At 48.2% G+C, this 14,484-nt stretch overlaps 1 protein-coding gene across 2 annotated transcripts in view; it reads left to right on the top strand.

Annotated features, from left to right (window-relative positions):
* The window catches only part of LRRK1 (leucine rich repeat kinase 1), a 133,266-nt gene continuing 118,782 nt past the window's right edge, over positions 1-14,484 (top strand). The window contains exons 1-2 of one of the 2 annotated variants that reach the window (XM_019460087.2): positions 1-161; positions 5,495-5,710. In XM_019460087.2, coding sequence (XP_019315632.1) covers positions 5,614-5,710 — 97 coding nt within the window. In that variant the 5' untranslated portion in view covers positions 1-161; positions 5,495-5,613. Of the gene's footprint in view, positions 162-5,494; positions 5,711-12,418; positions 12,685-14,484 lie in introns of those variants that run through there. The other variant, XM_053888776.1, reaches the window with a different exon arrangement.

Below are 14,484 nucleotides of genomic sequence, written 5' to 3' on the forward strand. Positions count from 1 at the left end.
CGCGCGCGGCCGGAGGCGCAGGGGGGCGGAGGGCAGGGGGACGGCCAGGCCCCGGCCCGCTGGAGTCCGCCCCTCCCGGCCCGCGGGCCCAGCCCCTTGTCCCAGGCGCCCGGGGCCGTGCCCCGCCGCCGCCGCCGCCGCCACCGCCGCCGCCGCCGCAGGTAAGTGCCCGGGTCCGCGCCCCGTGGGGGGGCCTCGCTGCCTCCCGCGGCGGGTCGCGGGGAGCCTGACTCCGCAGCCCAGGCCCGCGCTCCGGGCGGCCTCGTGCTCCGCCCAGGTGGCCCTTGCCCGGGGGCCCCCGAGGGTGCGGGCGCGGGCGATCCCCGTCTGGCAGCCCCCCGGCCTCCCTGGCCCGCGGGGTGGGGGAGGGTGCGCGGTCCCGGAGGGGCGGGGGTGCAACCCCGAAACCCCGCGCGGGACGGGGCCGCGGGAGCCGGGGCAAGAAACAAAAGTCGGAGGCTACACCAGGGAGTCCACAGGTTTCCTCCGCCTTTGGAGAGAACCTCTTCCTTCAGCCCGGCACGGGCGGAGTGTGAGCGCTCTTGTGTGCGGGCGAGTGTGAATGCGTGTGCCCAGGTTCTGGCCGATCGTGGAGTGGTGGGGGGGGGTAGGTTCTGCTGAAGGGGGCGGCCCAGCGCGCCTGCACCCCCCGAAGAGTCCACGGGACGCGCGGCTCTGCCCAGGTCCGGATAAAACCCGCCATCTCTGTGGCGGTCTCTGAGGGCCACCTTTCCTGGCAGGGGTTCGGAGACGGAGTGAGGACCGGGACGGGGCAAGGAGCGGAGCCTAGGAAGGCTGAGGCCAGAGGAAGATGGTGAGGGAGAGTTTGGGGACCTGTGGCCGGCTCCACCTGGCCCTGCACAGTTGGAGGCCAGGAAATTTTCTCCCCAAACAGATCCGCAGGAGTCAGAGAGGTAGAGAAACAGGCGCCTGTAGTGAAGTGTTCAGCAAGGCTCTCAAAGAATATGCTCTTTTTAGAGTTTGGAGGTCATCCAGCGATTGTAACAAAGTACCCAGACATTAAAGGGACAAGTGGACTAGCACGATTTTGGAAAACATTAACATTAAAATGCCTTTTGTGATTTGACTTTAATTACCTTTGCTTATGTCCCTGAAGAATAAAGGAATTAAGTTAAAAACATACAAACCTCACACCTGATTTGTCCGTAAAGGAGGTTTTGGGGTCAGCCAGACTTTCCCTCCCCCAAGCTTCCACATCTCAGGAAATAGCTCCCTAGTCAACTCAGTTGCTCAGTTGCAGGGAATTCGCCCCCAGCCTGTACCTCCATCCCTTGAATTCAGTGTTAGCAAGTTCTGTTGGGTTTACCTAGGTGTCTGGGCTCAACCCTTCCTTCCCACAGTCTCAACCCTAGCCCGAAGGTATCAGCATCTCTCTCCGGTATGATTGCAATCCTCCCCTCTCCAATTCTTTATTTGACAGCCAGAGTGATTTTCTTTTTTTTTTTAATAAGTGAATCAGAATGTGATTTACTCCCAGAATGTGATTTAATGTGAATCAGTCCTCTGCTTAGAACCCTGCCATGGCTTCTCTCCTTGTGATTGGAGTGAAATCTAGGACACCTCCTTCCCCTCAGTTGATCCGGCCTCTGCCATCATCAACCACCTGGCCATTGCCCAAGCCACCCCTGCCCCCCACCAGCCATCCTGGCCCAGCTCACTCTCCAGCATGTGGCCTCTGCAGTGCTGGCCCTGGAGTCTTCACATGGCCAGCATGTTAAGCTCAGCCTCTTTCTCAACAACCCTCTGTCGCTGTCCTTCTGGAGCCTCCCCTGGTGTTGTGTTCCTTCTTCATGTATTTCATTTCTCCTTTAATTACCTGGCAGTCTCTTCTGGAGCTCCAGGGACACAGACCAGTATTGCTCACTGCTGGGTCTTCACTCCTAGAACTAAGAGGTGCCCAGGACACATGGTATAGTGATCGAATGGTGAATGGACAGCCTTAACCCGTTTGTGGTTTCAGACTCCTGAAGGGCTTCTGTTCCCAAACCCCTTGGGTGCTCATCTGAGATGGAGACCACACATTTCTCTGGTCTGCAGCTCCATGATATTTTGAGGCTCACAAATCCATTAAACACATTTTGTAGCAAGCCAGTAACTAGTCAGGGAGACTAGCAGTGCCAAAAGGATGTCAAGGACCATGGGCCAACCATCCCTACCAGGCTTCTCAGTCAAAGAAATTACTGGATAATATGAGAATTACTCACATGCTTTATTTGCAAGGGTCTTCCCGGTACTGGCAATCCTTTCCAAGCCTCCTGAAAAGACAGGTGAGGAGGTGCAGGTCCTCCTATGTTTCTCTCTATTTATCCTGTGTCTGAAACTTTGTAACTGTCCCTTCCTGACCAGCTGTACGTTTCATGAATTACATGGCAGTTCACTCCATGGAAAGGGCCCAATGAAAACATCTGTACAATGAAGGTCAAGTTCCTTTTTTTCTTTTTTTGTTAAGTATTCAGGTTTATTCATTAATGCAGGTATAAAGAACTGGCAAATGAAAATTGGTGAGGTTTTAAAGATTATTAAAATAATTATTACAAAAAAAATCCTCTCGAAACCCTCTTAAGAATGTATATACACCATGATGGCAAGATAGACCTGTAACTTACAACCATGATTTGTTGCATTGATCTAAACCCAAAAGGAGCAGGAAGAAGCAAAGATCCGTTTGAGGGCAAAAATTGAGCAAAAACTGAGTTACCTCATTTTAAAACTTCTACCTTAGAGTCTAAGCCAACATACAAATTGCAATTGAAAAACTACTCCAGTGGTAAAAAATCCTTCATTGGTAAAGTGATTTTTCAAAAGGAAACTGAAAATGAAAAGGGGAACAAAATGTGCTGGGCAAGGGTTGGCCTAAAATATTTTAACGATTTTTTTTTTTTATCACTTAAAAGCATTCTATGGTAAGACACTTCTGTTTTCAGAAGGAACATCTACTAGCATTTGGATTTTGAGGTGTTGTTAGGTGTATGTGGTAGCTGATTTTAAGAGGTGTTTGAAAGCAGATAGGAACTGTGCCTCTTGGTTTCTGAATGTTACTGTAGGATTTGGAGCCTTTTTATTTATTTAGTTTTTTTAATGTTTATTTTTTTAGAGGGAGAGAGAGAGAGACAAAGCATGAGTGGGGGGAGAGGCAGAGAGGGATGGAGACACAGAATCTGAAGCAGGCTCCAGGGTCTGAGCTGTCAGCACAGAGCCTGATGCAGGGCTCGAACTCACGAACCGTGACCTGAGCCAAAGTCGTACGCTTAACCAAGTGAACCACCCAGGCGCCCCTGGAGCCTTTAATTTAAGACAGAGATTATTTTCGTCTTCAAGTTGATTTTCCTGTCTCAGTTTGATTTTCCTAATCAGGTTTTGCAATGTACAGTGCTTTGATGGTCTCCTAAATTTTGTCCAGATTGATCATTTCTCCTTGGAATTTTTAGGCTCCCAAACTTCAGACACAAGCTTTCCTATGTATGGCTTCCTCAGACCTTTCACTCTTTAGTTCAGAAAGGTGGGGGTGCATCATGGACGAGTCCTCTGGGGCAGGCTTTCCAAGCTCCCACTTCCCCTGCCTGTAGGAGTACAACCCACCTGGGCCAGGTGCCCGATTTCCAGACTCTAAGATGAGACAGTCCCAGTGCTCTGCCCTCCAGCCTTGATGTTCTGAGCTTGTTAATCAGAGAGCAGCAGGGAGACCCTGCTGGTCTCCCAGGCCTCCTGCTGGTATTGTAGGTAAGAACCACAACTCTGGCCCTATTGTAGAAAGTGATTCCAGAAAATTTACCTTACTTGAAGTCACATAGCCACCCCAAGAGGTTCCCTGGGTGAGAGGCTGCATGTCTATTTTTAACAGATGGGAAAACTGAGACACACATAAGTTTTGGCTTGAGGTTACACTGCTGATCTGTGACGGAGACAGTCCAAGCCTTTGACATCCAAACTGTGCTTTTTTCCTTTCCATATTGTCTTGGGTATGATTTATATGACCTTGATTTTTTTTTTTTTTACTACACTTTATCAGTCTCCATTTCAGAGGTATCTGTCTCAGAGAATAGTTGCTAATTACTTATGTAATGGTTCTAGAAGGTTCTGAGCAGGTTCTAGAAGGTGCCCTGAACAGTATGGGCACTGAGCAAGCTACCAAATAAGGCTGGAAGAGCACAGGGGCTGCCTCATCTAGAGCCTGGAAATCGGGCACCTGGCCCAGGGGGGCTGTACTCCTAAAGGCAGCGGAAGGGGGAGCTTGGCAAGTCTTGCCCCAGAGGACTTGTCATGATAGTGTAGACTCTACACCAACACTAATAGAAACACACACATTTCATATACTAATCCCCTCCCCACTGTGCAATATATCCCATGCCAGGCCTGAGCTGGACCTGGGTCTTTCCCTCAAGGCAATGGATGTCACCTGTGTTGGGGGCACCCCCCCCCCCCAAGTTCAGTGGGAGCCCAGCATGAGAGAACCACACTCTGCTTCAGCATTTATCATAGTTGTGCTAGTTTGGGGCCAGATAATTCTCTGTTGTGGGTGGTGCCCTGTGTATTATAGGAAGTTCAGTAATATCCCTGACCTCTACCCACTAGATGTCTGTAGCACCCAGGCCCTGAGTTGTGACAACCAAAAATGCCTACAGACATTGCCAGATGTATCAAGGCAGGCAAAATGTGGGGCTCCTTTCTGTTATCCCCCAGGGTGCACACTGACTTGTCTTCATAACCAGTACCAATGCCTTCTGGAACCCTCACTTCAGGACTGTTGCCTGGTTGCCTCTTTGGGATTACATGCTTGCCTCTGGGCTTCTGGAAGAGCTGGTCCTGGGCAGAGGGAAAACCTTATATTGTGACCAGTTTAAAGTGAGTCTGCCCCACCCCAGCTGGAGTGTGAGCCCCTGAAAACAGAAGCCTCATGTAGTCATATCGATGTCGCTGTGCAGTTGACAGGGGTTATGTGTTGACTAAACAATGGCTGAGCCCTTACCAGTAGGTGTCTGTCATTGTTGGGGTTTCTTAGGACTGTTTTTAAGTAGACATGATCAGCGGGGTGCAAGTTGGGGTGGGGGCAGCTCATCCTTTCACTGCCCCCACCTGACTGGGCATGGCTAGACAGACAGAATGTCAAGAATGTTGCAAGAAGAGAAATACCTGTGCGATGTATAAATAGTAAATGTATTGGGGCGCCTGGGTGGCTCAGTTGGTTAAGCGTCTGACTTTGGCTCAGGTCATGATTTCATGGTTCGTGAGTTCGAGCCCCGCATCAGGCTCTGTGCTGACTTCTCAGAGCCTGGAGCCTGCTTTGGATTCTGGGTCTCCTCCTCTCTCTGCCCCTCCCCCGCTCATGCTCTGTCTCTGTCTCTCTCTCAGAAATAAACATTTAAGAAAAAAACATTAAAAAAAATAAAATAAATAGTAAATGTGTGCAAGGGTACAAGAAGGAACTTGACAATTAAGAAAAGCTTTCTGATTTTATAATGTTTTTCACCACCAGAACGAGACTGCTTTCTGCTCAGCCATGACGGCGTGTCTGTGCCTCAGTCCACCCTCCGGGCAGCGGTGGCGGCGGTGACCCTGGCCAAAACTGACTTGGAGAATAGCCACCGAGAGTTGATGGCTGGCATGTCTCGGCGACCGCCCAGCATGTACTGGTGTGTGGGTCCAGAGGGCTCAGCTGTGTGTCCAGAACGTGCCATGGAGACCCATAATGGTAAGAGCAGGGCCAGTCTCACATGCTGGGCACAACCTGCAGTTCCTGTCCTGTGGAGAGTCTAGAACCAGGGGTGTTCAACCTGAGGGTTAAAGTGAAAGTCTCATTATAAAACTTATCGTGGGATTCTCACTTAAATTCTAAACATTAGGGGGCTGTGGGCCAAAATTTACTATGGAGCCAAGGATCCTAAGAATCAGGGCATTACTTCATGTTGGTTAAAGGTTTTTTTGATGGGGATTTGGTTTCATGATAAAAATGATGCATATTTATTAAAAAAGAGAGAAGTAGGAAAAAAAAAAAAATATTGCCCAGAGTGCCACTGCCCTAAACACAAGCACTGCTACTGTCTTGAGATGTTCTCTTCTAGTCTGCTTCCTTCTGGGCTTCAGGGATTTTGTTTTAATTTTATAGTGTATAGTTTACTATCCTACTTTTTTCCTCCTAAGTTCACCAGTCACCTAGCTCGTATGATCTGGTGAAACATCTTATGTGGGAACACTGTGTAACATGATTGACCTAGTCCTCACTCTCCTATGGGGTGTGTGGGGATATATAGGTTGCTTCTAGTTGCTAAATCTTACCAAAAACATCCCCTCCTGTTTTTACACTTAGTCTTAAGACTATTTCCATAAAGTAGATTTGTAGGGAGATTATTAGGTTTGAACACTTTTAAGCCTCTTTATACGTATGGCCAGATTTCCACTAGAGTTAGTTGAGTTAGTTACACCACTTTTGAAAAATTTTTAATGTTTTATTTACTTACTTACTTATTTATTTATTTATTTTTAGAGAGAGAAAGAGAATGTGAGTGGTGAAAGGGCAGAGAGAGAGGGAGACAGAGAGTCCCAAGCTGGCATCACACTGTCAGCACAGAGCCTGACACAGGGCTCTATCCCACGAACCGTGAGATCCTGACCTGAGCTGAAATCAAGAGTTGGACACTCAACTGACTGAGCCACCCAGGCATCCCTATGTGTTTTACCACTTTTAACACTATTAACACAAGTTAAGAGGATGGCAGTGACACTGCTGAGGTTTTTTTTTTTATTCTTTTTTTTTTAATTTTATTTTTTTTCATTTCCTAATCAGTATTTTTTAAAATTTAAATCCAAGTTAGTGAATATATAGTATAATAATGGTTTCAGGAATAGAACCCTGAACACTTACATATAACACCCAGTGCTCATCCCAGCAAGTGTCCTTCTTAATGCCCATCACCCATTTAGCCCATCCCCCACCCAGTACCCCACCAGCAACTCTCAGTTTGTTCTGTGTATTTAAGAATCTCTTATGGTTGGTGCCCCTTCTGTTTTTATATTATTTTTGCTTTCCTTCCCTTTTGTTCATCTGTTTTGTATCTTAAATTCCACATATGAGTGAAGTCATATGATATTTGTCTTTCTCTGACTGACTTATTTCGCTTAGCATAAGACACTCTAGTTCCATCCACGTTGTTGCAAATGGCAAGATTTCATTCTTTTTTATTGCTGAGTCATATTCCATTGTATGTATATACCACATCTTCTTTATCCATTCATCCATCGATGGACATTTGGGCTCTTTCCATACTTAGACTACTGTCAATAGTGCTGCTATGAACAATGGGGTGCATGTGCCCCTTAGAATCAGCATTCCTGTATCCCTTGGATAAATACCTAGTTGTACAATTGCTGGGTCATAGGGTAATTCTACTTTTAATTTCTTGGGGGACCCTCCATACTGTTTTCCAGAGTGGCTGCACCAGTTTGCAATCCCACCAGCAATGCAAAAGAGTTCCTTTTTCTCCACATCTTTGCCAACATCTGTTGTTGCCTGAGTTGTTAATTTTAGCCATTGTGACAGGTGTGAGGTGCTATCTCATTGTGGTTTTGATTTGTATTTCCCTGAAGATGGGTGATGTTGAGCATTTTTTCATGTGTCTGTTAGCCATCTGGATGTCTTTGGAAAAGTGTCTATTCATGTCTTTTGCCCATTTCTTCACTGGATTATTTGTTTTTTGGATGTTGAGTTTGGTAAGTTCTTTATAGATTTTGGATGCTAACCCTTTATCTGATAGGCAGAGATACTGTTGTTAACAATAAATATTTGTTAAGTCCCTAGTACATACCAGGCACTAGATTCAGTGTTTTAGGTTGTTGAATTCTCACAATGACCTATAAAATGGATATTTACCCCCATTTTATAGCTGAGGAACTTGAGAGTAAAGAGATGTGTAGATACGTGGTGAAGGTCAACAATTTATAAGTGGCAGAACTGCTGTTTGAACCGTGTCTTAACTCTAGAATTTCTCGCCCTTAAAATCTAGGCCATCGTGTAGGATATGAGAGGGCCCATATGTTGGGTTTGAGAGGGCCAGGGTGTTTGTACCCTTCATCAAGTTAGCGATCCAACAGTGCACCTGGCTCACCAGATATTGTCCAGTTACTCGAGTGTTTTTCTTCATTGAAAATGCCCAAAAGCTAACTAGGGTGATGTTCCTGGAAGATTTCTTTGTGCATAAATCAGATTATGAAATGGGAAAAGAATTTGTTTCTTGACATTGCCCAGCACTAAATGTTCCCAGAATGTTCGACTTGCATCCTTTGAAAAGTTATTTCTCTCTTAACGACATATGTCTTTTTTTTTTCTCTCTTTTTGGCTGCTTGTTAGAAAGGTGACCTGTGGCAGAACATGATACCCGCTGTTTGGGTAGCACCTCTACTTTCCAGCTCCATTATTCTACCTATCTCTCCTCTTTGCAAGGGACATTGGGGTTTACTGGGTGGGTGACTGTGGCATCTGAAAAAACCCTAGAGGGGATCTGCCTAGTCCCCTTCCTGGTCAAGAGTTGATGACCTAAATGAGTGGCTCTCTACCCTCGCCCTCAGAAACACTGGGATGTCTAAACTACCATTGGCCAGGAAGCCCCTAGGCATAAGCATTTAAAAAAAGTGTTCCACCCCCTCTCCATGATTCTAATGTGCAGCTGGGACTGAGAATCAATTGGTCTAAATGGGTTGGGTCCGTAGAGCAGCACTTCCCAAATTGTAGTATATACTTGAGTCCCCGGGCAATCTTGGTGACCTGTGGATGCCCACTGGGTAGGTCTGGGGGCCCCCAGAGCCTGTGTTTCTAATAGGCTCCCAGGTCCTGCTGATGTTCTGGTCTACCCGCCAAGTGCAAGGCTGAGATGATACTTTCTGAAGTGTCCACAGATCCCCACTGATTCTTATGGATCCTGGGGACCTGGGCCAGTGGACTCTGAACAGACATGGATCCAGCCCTGCCTCCAGGCCTGAGATAAGACAGATAACCAGAAAATGTTCATGTGCACTGAGAGGCCAAGCACTGAAACTACCCAGCCCCCATTTTTTCTTCCCTTTGAGGTCTGTCTGGACTTTACCCTTCTCCCATAGAAGGGTTCCCCACTAGCTTAGAAGAAGCAGGCTCAGAAAAGTCTTTTCTGCTCCAGGGGCCTCTTTCCCCAGTGGAATCTCAGGATTTGCCACCACCCTGCTCTGAATGAACCATAGGACACACACAAGGGTACAGGAGCTTATGGGAGTCATGCAGCCCCCACTGGGGACTGCTCTAGGTGCTGGGGGTTGGAGGGAGGGGGCCCCCAGGGGAGGTGATGTCTTGTGAATCCCTGATGCTAAGGGAGGTGTTTATGTGAGGACAAAACACATAAACCACAGAGTTGAAGAAGATAAGAGGAAAGTGGCCTGAAATGCATGGGACAATTCTGTCCTATGGCTCAGCATTACGGCAATTATTTTCTCTGTTAAGGAATTATAATAGTAATTGAATTCTCCTAAGGACTCCATGAAGAAGTGCAAATTTATGCCCGCACTCCCAAAGTAGAAAGGTACCACAGGTGGTTGCAGAGGAGCTGAGGGTGGGAGTCCCGCCTTGGGACCCTCAGGGACGACTTTCAGCACTCCCTTCCTGCTGGCAATGGGCTGCTTACTTGGTGGCCAGACGTCAGGCCCCTTCTGGCCTCCTATAGCCACCATTGAACCCCCGTGAGAGCAGTGGAAGAATGAGGGCAGAGGAGGACACCCCCCCACTCCTTGCCTGTCCCCTCCACAGAACAGCATCACCATGGGGACCTCCACAGGATCCCACAGGCACTGGGAATGTTAAATCTATTACCTGTGGCTCTGATGTTAAATCTATTACCAGAGGCCCTGCTAATTGCATGTTCGCTAGAGTGACGAGGACTTCTGTGACTGTCTTGTTTGAACCCCACAGGTTGCTTCTGACGGTGTTTTCTTTTTTTTTTTTAAGTTTACATATTTATTTATTTTGAGATAGAGAGTACGCACACAAGCAGGCGAGAGGCAGAGAGAGGGAGAGAGAGAATCTTAAGCAGGCTCCACACTGTCAGCGCAGAGCCTGACGCGGGGCTCGATCTCACAGACTGTGAGATTATGACCTGAGCCAAGATCAAGAGTTGGACGCTTAACCAACCAACTTAAGCCACCCACGCGCCCCATGACTGTGTTCCTTTTCTTTTCACTGAGAGGGAAGCAGTGGGCAGACACACAATGGGATTCACACAATGTAAGGTCGGGGTTGGGGGAAGGGTGGGGGGCTTAAGGGCCTGCCTGTGGGGTTAATCGGGACTGCATTCAATTCGTAGTGCTGGGTGACCTCCACTGAGTGGCTCAACTTCTCCGAACCCTGATTCAGGCAGACACAGGATCTCAGTGGGATGCACCAATGACAGTTTATTTCTGGCCTCCACACCGGCAGGTGGCTGGGGGGGGGGCTCTATTGCACGGAGCTGTCTGAAGCTCTGCTTCACGTGACTCCTGTTCTTCTGAGACCAGGGGACGCTCTTCCCCTACCAATGGCAGAGATGTAAGTGGAGAAAGCAGAAGCATGCCAGGTCTCTTAAGGCCTTGGCTCAGAATGGCACGCCGTTGCCCTTGGCCAAAGCAAGTCACAGGGGAGAGCCCAAATCAAGAGCTCCATCTGTGAGGAGGCCGTGGCCAGGCTGTGGATACAGACAGACATGAAAAATTGGTGTCCGCCGTTCCATCTGCGATGATGGGAGTTGGCGGGCTTCAGTCCTTTGGAAAATCAAATGTACCTTATGTATATATTCTTATTTATTTATTTATTTAAGCAGCCAGCAGAGTGCCTTCCTCCCCTGAACTCCTACCTGGAGCCTATGTAACAGCTAACAGTGGAGTTGCTTTGATGGGCAGTAGTGAGGGGTGGGCTTGGTGAATCCCACCTGTGGGTCTTCACCTTGACCCCAGAGCTCTGCAGGCCCAGTTTAAAAATATCGCGTGTTGGATTTTATTTTCACAAAATGCAAATACACACACCAAGACCACAGACTGAGGGCAGGTGACACTCAAAGGGTAGCACAGTCACATGGACATTACAGCCACTGCTCTGTGCTCACCTGCAGGGTTTATGTTTTCTGCACTGAACTTGTGTTCCTTTTTCTGTTTGCTTCTTGTTTGTTTGTTTTTTGTATTATGTTTGCAACCAGAAGAATAACACTGCAATTTATTTTTAAAAGTGTTGACTTTTTAAATACCAGTGTGTTGTGATTAGGATCTAACTGGCACACCTCAGCGCTCACTTTCAAGGTCAAATCCACGTCAGCTGGCCTCTTTCCTCCTAATTTCTTTCTGGAACAAATGGAATATTTGACTCCATGAGCCTGAAGCTGTACCCGCCATCTGGGTTGTTCCCCCAGCAAATGGGCTGGCTGTGTCCTGCCCACCTTCTCCCAGACCTTCTGGGATCACAGGGAGCCCTGCTTCCCCACCCCCACTCCAATCCACCTAAGGAAAATTGCCAGGAAGCAAACCAATGAGACTCTGATTATAGTCAATGTAGGAGCAGCTTGCTTTCACTCCAGAAGCTCTCTCTTTTACAAATGCTTGGAAGAGGGGTGCCTGGGTAGCTCAATCACTTAAGCATCCGATTCTTGATTTCAGCTCAGGTCATGATCTCACGGCTCGTGAGTTTGAGCCCGGCATCAGGTTCCGTGCTGATGGTACAGAGCCTGCTTGGGATTCTCTCTCTCTCTCTCTCTCTCTCTCTCTCTCTCTCTCTCCCCCCCCTCCCCCTCTCTCCCTCTCTCTCTGCCCCTCCCCTACTCGTACGCTCTCTCCCTCTCTCTCTCTCTCTCCAAAATAAACTTTAAAAAAATGGTTGGAGAATAACATACTTTGGAAATGATAAAGTTATTATGATGCCTCCAAACATAGTTTAGAAAAAGATCCAAACATTAACAAAAATCAGGAAAGAACTCACGTTTTACTTTCGAGTTTGGGGTGCTGAGACATTTTGTGTGTGTTTACAGATGTGTACGAGGTGTGTTTTTCATGCCCTTACCTGTATGGGTTGTATACCTCATCTTGTGCCTGTTTAGAATGGCTAGCCCTTCCAAAGCCCAGGAAGCTGCAAGTACTTCACCAGTTGCCCAGTGGTCCCAGGGGGTTCTGCCTGTGCCTGTCCTGTGTTTGCTCAGCACAGCTGTGTCCCAGGAAGGCTTGTTGCAACCTTATTAGCTCTGTCAGCAGTCAGCTTGCCTGAGGTTCAAGAGGAGCATTTAGAAAGCGTGGAGGAGTGTAGAGTGTGTATGGATAGATCGAGGGTCAGTGAGATACTGGGCTGGGGCTGTGGGGCCATCTATGTGAACAAACACATCATTATGCATTCTTCCGAGTCTGACACCAGTCAGAGTGGAAAAACCTGTCCTGCCAGCTGAGGTGAGGCTCCCTGGAAAGTTGAGAGGTGAACAAACTTCTAGATAATTCAAGCCAAGAACTCTTGGTGAGCCTCTTCTGGATCGTGGAGGGTGAGGGGGGCTTGGGCAGACGTCACTGGCGGTGGCTCACATACCCCACAGCTCTGTGAGCAGTCCTGACTTCAGCTGCCTGCCTCTCAGAGCACTGTCCTCCACTGAACGAGCATGGACCAAAGGAGGAGAAGGAACATTCCAGAAGCTCTTCAAATCCCAGGTTTTTACATAGCCGCTTTTAGCGTCCTTCTCTTTTTCTTTTGCCTTTTTCAAATCTGTGTTAAAAATAGCTTCCTAAGAGCCAAGGGGTTTGCTCGAGTAGGGGCTCTCTTCTTGCCTTCCAGAAATAGAACAAGGAAACAGGCTGAAATAGGAAGTGCCACTCCGGTGGTAGTGTGCTTTCTTGGCGGGCCGCTGGAAGAGATCCTACAGGGGACAGGTCCACACTGACGTGTGCCTTCCGGAGTGGAACTGCCAGCCCATGTGCCTGGAGGCGGTGTCCTGCTGGCGTCTGCCAGGCTGTGTGCATACCATGGGAGCCAGGAGGGCGGACAGGGCTTTGCTTGGAAGGAGACCGAGGTCCAGGGGGATGTCCCAACCTCAGCCTGGCCTCAGGGGCAGCACTGGGCCTTCCAGGGACCACAGCCAGCATCCAGTAAAGAATCCCTTACTCAGTGAGGTGAAAGGAAGGGAGGCCAACCCGTGGCCCTGGGGGTGGGAGAAACGGCTGTGGGCATCCGTCCACATGGGTAGCAGTTGACACAGCTGTGCTTCATGCCCACAAAGCCCTGCCCCACTGCAGAAAGCTCTGGATTTGATGGGGGTTTTAACATTAACCTCCGTCTGTGGCTTACATCTTCTGATTATTTGTCCAGAATGCACTTGCTTACCTCTAGCAATGGGAAACTGACTACTGCTCAAATAATGCCAGCCATTCTATGGGCAACTCTGTTCGGAAGTTTATGTGGTGGGACCAGTCCTGCCTTCCTTGCATCCAGCTCCACCCACCTTAGCTGATAAGAATCCCTTAACCCCTTTCTTGAAATAATGAAAAGCAGATGTCTTGTCCTCACTCCCTGCGGATTCCTTTTTTAGGCTGAGTAAACCATCCCGCAGCCTTCAAGAGCAAGAAGGCTTCCACTTGGTTATCACTGGGATTTTGCTCCTTGGTCTGTGCACCAACATTAGGCCTTGGCCACCTGGACCCAAGGAAAGAACTGCCTCCCACCCACTCCCTGCATCTTGTCATGGCGGCTCTTGGGAGCACCCATTCTAGGTGGCAAGAGCCTGAAGGTCACCCAGGGCCTCGGCCCCTACCCACTGCCCATCTTCCCCTACCCGACATTGGTCTTTACTCGGTTCCCTTTATGAGAGATGGGCAGGGCGGTCCCACCTGAAAGCCTTTGTGCTCACTGGGGACCAGCCAAGACCCACCTGACATGCATTCAGTGGCCAAGAGAGGGTTTTTTTTTTTCCCCCAGCCCTGCACCTGGGCCCCTATGGAGCCATCAGTGGCCTGTGAGCAGGAAAGTATCTGTGTAGACATTGCCAGGTCCCAGTACAGAGGAACAAGGATTTTCTTCCACCTGTCTGGTTTCCTGGTCCACATGAGTCAGACCTTGAAGCAGCCATAATTAGGGATTTTTATGAAATTCTTTAATTCTCTGGGAATAGACCCCTCTGTCTGCAATAAGATATAAGTCCAAACTTTAGTGTATGGATTTCACACACATTTTCAGGAACCCTGATAAATGAAAATAGGGGGCTTCCAATATTCTTTGGAAGTCCTTTACCATCCTGGCCTCCCTTGTGTTTAGTTTGTCCAGATTCCACTTAAACATCTTGTTGTATATTGGCATTTATCATGAAGACAGAAGAAAAAAAAGAAAAAAAAAAAAAAGCAGTAACACGCATCTCAAGCATCCTGAGCCCATAACCCTGATGTTATAGAAGAAATCATACATTAGCAGGGACGCCTGGGTGGCTCAGTCAGTTAAGCATTTGACTCTTGATTTCAGCT

This window comes from Panthera pardus, unplaced genomic scaffold, assembly GCF_024362965.1.
Source record: "Panthera pardus isolate Hobbes unplaced genomic scaffold, ASM2436296v1 HiC_scaffold_24, whole genome shotgun sequence".
In the NCBI taxonomy this organism is placed as follows: Eukaryota; Metazoa; Chordata; class Mammalia; order Carnivora; family Felidae; genus Panthera; species Panthera pardus.